Source organism: Corylus avellana, chromosome ca3, assembly GCF_901000735.1.
Source record: "Corylus avellana chromosome ca3, CavTom2PMs-1.0".
NCBI lineage: Eukaryota > Viridiplantae > Streptophyta > Magnoliopsida > Fagales > Betulaceae > Corylus > Corylus avellana.
This window is the reverse complement of record NC_081543.1, coordinates 7,343,298-7,350,914: the sequence shown is the minus strand read 5'-3', so window position 1 is coordinate 7,350,914 and position 7,617 is coordinate 7,343,298. Positions and strand designations below refer to the sequence as shown.

The 7,617-nt window shown below is 40.3% G+C and overlaps 1 protein-coding gene across 1 annotated transcript; it reads left to right on the top strand.

Moving 5' to 3' along the window:
• Window positions 1–1,303: 1,303 nt before the first annotated feature.
• Window positions 1,304–5,710, top strand: LOC132174741 (cellulose synthase-like protein D5). Its single transcript, XM_059586399.1, has 3 exons — window positions 1,304–2,448; window positions 2,723–3,527; window positions 3,606–5,710. Exons 1-3 carry the CDS (start codon window positions 1,490–1,492, stop codon window positions 5,382–5,384), a joined length of 3,543 nt encoding a protein of 1,180 aa, XP_059442382.1. The 5' UTR covers window positions 1,304–1,489; the 3' UTR covers window positions 5,385–5,710.
• Window positions 5,711–7,617: the final 1,907 nt, after the last annotated feature.

The window sequence follows — 7,617 nt, the reverse complement described above, 5'->3', positions numbered from 1 at the left end:
AAACTTTCAATTGTGACAATGTCCCCCCCAAACTATCAAAAATTGTCAATGTTCCCCCCAATGACAAAATTACCCTTAGTAAAATTAAAAAAAGAAAAGAAAAGAAAAAACTAAAACTTCTAGAAAAAACCTAAAACTAACAAAAAAGAAAAGAAAAAAAAATCCAAACGATGGCCAATTTTTTTTTTTTTTTTTTTTTAAAAAATCAATTTTATAAGAAAAAAATTAAAAAAAATTCGATTTTTTTTTTTATAAAAATTGAAAATTTTCGTTTTTTTTTTTTTTTTTTTTTTAATTTTTGTTTTATAATTTTATTTAAATAAAAATTTACGTTTAAAAAAATAAAATTTTCGTTTAATAAAATGAAATTTTTTGTTTTTTAAAACTAAATAAAAAAATTAGTTTTTTTTTAAGAATAAAAATTTCCGTTTAAAAAAAAAATAAAAAATTTTGTTTAAAAAAAATTGTTTTTTTTTATAAATATTATCTTTCAATTAAAATTTTTTGTTTTTTAAAAAATCAATTTTTTTTTTTTGACTTTATAGGGGTATTTTTGTCTTATTGAGAAATCTATAAGGGCATTTTTGTCCTATGGCTAGTCTGGGGAGGGGACATTGACAATGTTTTGGTACTTTGGGGGGGACATTGTCACAATTGAAAGTTTAGGGGGGACATTGTCAATTGAGTGGTAGTTTGAGGGGGGTATGTGGACTTTACCCTATTTTTTTTAATAGAAGGGACAAAGTTGTAATACATTTTATTAAAAACTCATGTGCATCTCATATGTTATTAAAAAAAAAAAGACACATGTCATTTTTATAGATTAGGTTGAAAGAAATTTCTCTAACCCAATTTGAAGAAAAACTGTCTGAATTGTTTTTTTTTAAGGTTAAAATTTTGAATTTTAAAACCAAAAAGAATAGACTTTAAGGAGGACGGTGTTAAAAATATGAACTTTATTTGCTAAAAGCCCTAAACATCACTCTGACCCTACAAAGCAATAAATAATACCATTTGCCCCTTAAAACTTTTAGTTTATTCGACCGTTGAAGTCGGGATGCCGTAAGCTTTTTTGACTTTTTTCTTCAAAACATGGACCGGCCGTTTCAGTTAAAAAGCAACCGCAGGATCTCTCCTAATCCACGGTCGAGATCATTCGACCGTTGAAAAATTTAATCCTATCTGACACAAACCCCAATAATCCCTTTCTCACTCAGGATTCAAATTCGACCGTTGCCCCAAAGTGCTTCTTCTTCCTCTTCTTTTTCTTCTTACTCATACTCTCTCATCCTCAAGTCTCTCAGCTACCTCTTCTGTTCACCACCTTTCACTTCAAAATCGAAAATTTTCCCTTTTTTGCGTTATGGGTATTTGAGGTTTTCTCTTTCTCTCCTTCCTTTTTGTCCATCTGCGTGCTTTCTTTCATATCATCCCAAGTGCATTTTCTCTTTCTTTCCCGGAAAGTGAAAGGGAAAAACTTGATTTTAAAATGGTGAAATCGGCTTCCTCGCCGTCTTCCTCTCCAGTGACCATTACGGTGTCATCTGGAGGAAAAGTGGGAGGGATTAGAAGCATGGGGTTAACCAGTCCGGTACCGCGTGCTTCGGTCTCGAACAACCCCAATTCGCCGCTCAGTAGCCGAGCCAACCGGCGGGCTTCGAGCGGTGGAAAGTACAGCTCGATGTCAAAGGACGAGACCACCGCAGAGGGGGTGAGCTCAGAGTATGTGAGTTACACAGTGCATATGCCTCCCACCCCGGATCACCAGCCCATGTCAGCCTCTCAGACTAGTCTCGCCGGAGATGGAAGGAGTGCTGAAAAGCCCGAGAGAAGCTTCATTTCGGGTACTATTTTTACTGGCGGGTACAATTCGGTCACCCGCGGGCACGTGATCGAGTGCTCGATGGACCAGGCTGAGCCGGTGGTGAAATCAGGACTAATTTGTGGGATGAAGGGTTGTGATGAGAAGGCGATTCACGGGAAGAAATCAAATCGGGGTTTGTGTGAATGCGGGTTCAAGATTTGCAGGGATTGTTACTTGGATTGTGTGGGAAGTGGAGGAGGGAGGTGTCCTGGGTGCAAAGAGCCTTATAAGGATGCCAGCGATGACGAAGATGAAGAAGATGATGAGGACGATGAGCCAGGGTCTGAAGCAGAGGACCAGGCCTTGCCATTACCTTCTATGGCAGAGTTCAAGCTCGACAAGCGGCTTTCCCTGGTGAAATCGTTTAAGGCACAACAAAACCATCCGCCGGATTTCGATCATGCCCGGTGGCTGTTCGAGACAAAGGGGACGTACGGGTATGGGAACGCGGTTTGGCCTAAAGATGGGTACGGGTTCGGATCTGGGGCTAATGGGTTTGAAAACCCGCCGGATTTTGGAGAGAGAAGCAGGAGGCCTTTGACAAGGAAAGTTGGGATTTCTGCTGCAATTCTCAGTCCATATAGGTAAGTTTAACTCTGGATTACTCGGTTCTCTTCCATTCTTCTCAAGTATAATTTTTTACTTCGATGAAATATGCACGTTTCAATTAGTATTAGAAGATGGGTGATCAATTTTTATAAGTTTAACGGCTCTTCATTTCATAGATTACATATGGTGATTGTTTCAGTCTGGCTTGGTGTGCTGTTATGGCTATTTATTCTTTTGCTAAGTTATTTGTTTTCACTCTGTTTGTGATTGAAATCTGAATATCAAAAATTGGTACTTGTTTCTCTGCAGATTACTTATTCTGCTACGTCTTGTCGCCCTCGGATTCTTTCTTACTTGGAGGATTCGACACCCTAATCGCGACGCAATGTGGTTGTGGGGAATGTCCACTGTCTGCGAGCTCTGGTTTGCGTTTTCATGGCTTCTGGATCAACTCCCTAAGCTCTGCCCTGTAAACAGAGTCACTGACCTCTCTGTTCTTAAAGAACGATTCGAATCCCCGAACCTTCGTAACCCCAAAGGGCGGTCTGACCTTCCAGGGATTGATATATTTGTTTCTACAGCGGACCCAGAAAAAGAGCCTCCTCTTGTCACAGCAAACACCATTCTCTCCATCCTTGCCGTTGATTATCCAGTGGAAAAGCTCGCGTGTTACTTGTCGGATGATGGTGGAGCTCTGTTGACATTTGAAGCACTTGCTGAAACTGCCAGCTTTGCAAGAATTTGGGTTCCTTTTTGCCGAAAACACGGGATACAACCGAGGAATCCTGAGGCGTATTTTGGGCAGAAGCGCGATTTTCTTAAGAACAAAGTACGACTTGATTTCGTAAGGGAGAGGAGGCGGGTGAAGAGAGAGTATGATGAATTCAAGGTGAGAATAAATTCCTTACCGGAGTCTATTAGACGAAGATCTGACGCTTACAACGCGCACGAAGAGCTCCGAGTGAAGAAGAAACAGATGGAAATGGGGGGCAATCTTTCTCAACCCGTTAATGTTCCTAAGGCTACTTGGATGTCAGATGGTTCTCATTGGGCTGGAACATGGGCTTCAGCAGAGGCAGAACACTCAAGAGGGGATCATGCTGGTGTTATCCAGGTAATTCTCTTCACATTAGATTTACAGAATTGCTCATGATTTTCTTTTCAAGCACTAAACTTTTGTCTTTCTCTGCAGGCAATGCTAGCTCCCCCAAGTGCAGAACCGGTTTATGGTGCAGAAGCAGATGGGGAGAATTTGATTGACACAACTGAGGTTGATATTAGATTACCGATGCTGGTTTACGTGTCCCGTGAGAAGAGGCCGGGTTATGATCACAACAAGAAAGCTGGAGCCATGAATGCACTTGTGAGAACCAGTGCAATCATGTCAAATGGCCCATTCATTCTTAATCTTGACTGCGATCACTACATTTACAACTCCTTCGCTCTCAGGGAAGGAATGTGCTTTATGCTTGATAGGGGAGGTGATAGGATCTGTTATGTTCAATTCCCACAAAGGTTTGAGGGTATTGATCCAAATGATCGGTATGCAAATCACAATACAGTGTTCTTTGATGTAAGCATGAGAGCTCTGGATGGGCTCCAGGGTCCAATGTATGTAGGGACTGGCTGCATTTTCAGAAGAACTGCACTTTATGGGTTTAGTCCTCCTAGAGCCACAGAACACCACGGGTGGTTTGGTAGAAGGAAAATCAAGTTGTTTTTAAGGAAGGCCAAGGTGGCAAAGAAGGAAGAGGATGAAATAGCTTTGCCCATCAATGAGGATTACAATGATGTCGATGATGATGCGGATATTGAGTCCTTGCTTCTTCCCAAAAGGTTTGGTAACTCTAATTCTCTGGCTGCGTCTATCCCAGTAGCAGAATACCAGGGAAGGTTGCTTCAAGATTTACAAGGGAAAGGCAAGCAAGGCAGGCCAGCCGGTTCTCTTGCAGTGCCTCGTGAACCTTTAGATGCTGCAACTGTGGCAGAGGCGATAAGTGTTATTTCTTGCTTCTATGAGGACAAAACTGAGTGGGGAAAAAGGGTGGGATGGATATATGGTTCTGTAACAGAAGATGTGGTAACTGGTTATAGAATGCACAATAGAGGGTGGAGATCAGTGTACTGTGTTACCAAAAGGGATGCATTCAGAGGGACAGCTCCTATTAATCTGACAGACAGGCTACACCAAGTGCTTCGATGGGCGACAGGGTCGGTTGAGATTTTCTTCTCAAGAAACAATGCATTATTCGCGAGTCGCCGAATGAAATTCTTGCAGAGGGTTGCATATTTCAATGTGGGAATGTACCCTTTCACATCCTTGTTTCTCATAGTCTATTGCTTCTTGCCTGCAGTTTCTCTATTTTCAGGGCAGTTCATAGTCCAATCCCTCAGTGTGACCTTTCTAGTGTTCTTGTTGGCCATCACCCTCACCTTGTGCATGCTAGCAATTCTTGAAATCAAATGGTCTGGCATCACTCTCCATGATTGGTGGCGAAACGAACAGTTTTGGTTGATCGGCGGAACGAGTGCCCATCCTGCTGCTGTGCTACAAGGATTATTGAAGGTTATAGCGGGAGTCGACATCTCATTCACATTGACCTCTAAGGCCAACACTCCTGAAGATGGAGATGAGGAATTTGCAGATCTATATGAGGTTAAGTGGAGCTTCTTAATGATCCCTCCAATCACAATCATAATGGTGAACATGATTGCAATTGCTGTTGGAGCATCCAGAACAATGTACAGCCAATTCCCTGAGTGGAGCAAGCTCATTGGAGGGGTGTTCTTCAGCTTCTGGGTGTTGTGCCATCTCTATCCATTTGCAAAGGGGTTGATGGGAAGGAGGGGAAGGGTTCCAACCATTGTCTTTGTCTGGTCTGGATTGCTCTCCATCATTATTTCTTTGCTTTGGGTGTATATTAGTCCTCCTTCTGCCACACAGGATTACATGAAGTTCCAGTTCCCTTGAATGAATGTCCTTCCTTGGCAGCTGTAAATCCAGTTGCAGCCAACAGAAATGAAGTTCCTCAGCTTCATGTTGTAGTTACTAGTTTTGTTGTTTTCACATTGAATATTGGCTTTGCACTCTGATTCTTTCTTTCTTTTTTTCTAATACTCCTCTGTAATTTTGAATGGTAGTGGGTTGCCCATTTCATATTTCAAGGAGCTTCTGTTGTTATCTCTCTTCTAAAACCAACAAATGATTTTATTATGTTCTGAGACTGATTTAGACAGACAATTAACAGCACTGGGCAATCTCAAGCTTCATATAAATTGTATTGAGCATATTTACAAATTGTTTTCCTGAATCTGTTGCTCTTACTGCATCAAGAGCAGGCAAAAGGGTAAAATCCTATAAAAATCTTCTTATGCTGAATTCCCCCACATTTTCTTCACGATCATCCCATTATCAATATTCAATGGTCTTTGTATAATTGCACATAACAGTCTTGCTCAAAGCATTGTCCTGTCCTCTGCAATTAACAGCACTGGGCAATCTCAAGCTTCATATAAATTGTATTGAGCATATTTACAAATTGTTTTCCTGAATCTGTCGCTCTCACTGCATCAAGAGCAGGCAAAATGGTAAAATCCTATAAAAATCTTCTTATGCTGAATTCCCCCACATTTTCTCCCCGATCATCCCATTATCAATATTCAATGGTCTTTGTATAATTGCACATAACAGTCTTGCTCAAAGCATTGTCCTGTCCTCTGTTTTCTTGCAACTAGCTTTTGTGATGGCAGAAAAAGGACACTGAAAGGTGATAAGATTCTTGATCCATCTTGCTAGTGTCTTCTCAACTAGATGCCAAATTTGGCCATTCATGGCACTTCTCATAAGGTGCTCCATGCTTACAATCTCATCATACATCTTAATTTGGCATATATTGCGCATTGCATATGTCAGTAGTCGTTAATGTCCCACATAATTATTAGGAGCCATCCTCCTGAAAATGATGTTTACTTGCTTATTCACAACCGCAACTATTCGTACGAAACCAAAAAGAAACCCCTCAAGTTCGTGTAAAATGGAGAAGAATCATATTACGGTCTAATTTTATTTTATTTTATTACTTATATTCGCTATGTGGTAACATATATACTATTAAATTAGTAAAATTTAATTTAAACCATAAAATAGTTCGATGGAGAAGATTATAGTCCCCGAGGGTGGACAACCAAGCTCAAGAACTTAGCCATCCCTAGTATGTGCATTAATAAATGCTGTGCGTGCGTGGCTCCAAAAGTCAGAGTTACATATGTAACGATTTTTCAAATGGTCCCATTGATCACAATCATGATGGAGGTACATTGTTGTATTGGAGTAGGATTAGCAAGGAGATGCATATGTCGTTTGTCCTACTTCGTGATACCAGCTGCAAATGGCCCACAAGCTTCAAGTCTACTTCTTTGCTTTCTACTTCGGAAAAGTTTCCATCATATCCCATTATCCCTCTTATATTTATTCGTGGCCTCACTTAGCAAACCTTTGCTTGTCAACTGAATTGCGTTTGAAGCAAACTAGTTTTACCTGGAGTACATTGGTGCCCTCCGAAAGATTCGGATTCTTGAAATTAAGTTTGTCCGAATTTTAGCTCTTAAGAGAAGATGCGGGGCTCACCTGCCCCAACAAGATAAACCCGACACCTTAGGTTGCCAAGGACAAGTGACTCTCCCCATCTTTCTCTCTTAAGCTATTCGAATTTTATAGAAATTCGAACAGTCTAATTCCAGATAACCCTCATTCGATTCTAGTACTTCACTCTAAGAAGTTTTGACAAAATAACTTCAACTAGCACTAAGAACTTAAAAGACGATAAAAAATGTGATCCTCATATCCTAACTTAGTCTACTCAAATTTTATAGAAATTCAGATAGTCTATTTTACCGAATTCTCATCTCTCTCACTTTAAAATGTGTTGACAAACAAAAGGCTATAAGAGTTGCACCTAGCATCCTGTCTAGGTATCTTGGCCAGCTAACTCTTATCGAATCCATTGTTAGGAGCTTTTGAGAGTTGGAGAATGCATACTCATCAGCAGCCAAATGCTGCCTTTATACCCTACAAACTAGAAATATTTAAGACCCCTTCTCCTTTTGTTTTAGAATTTTCTCGGCCTACCAACCATCCATAGCACATTTTTAGGGCATTTATGGCTCAAACCATGTGGGTTTTTTAGGTACAAAAAGGTATACGT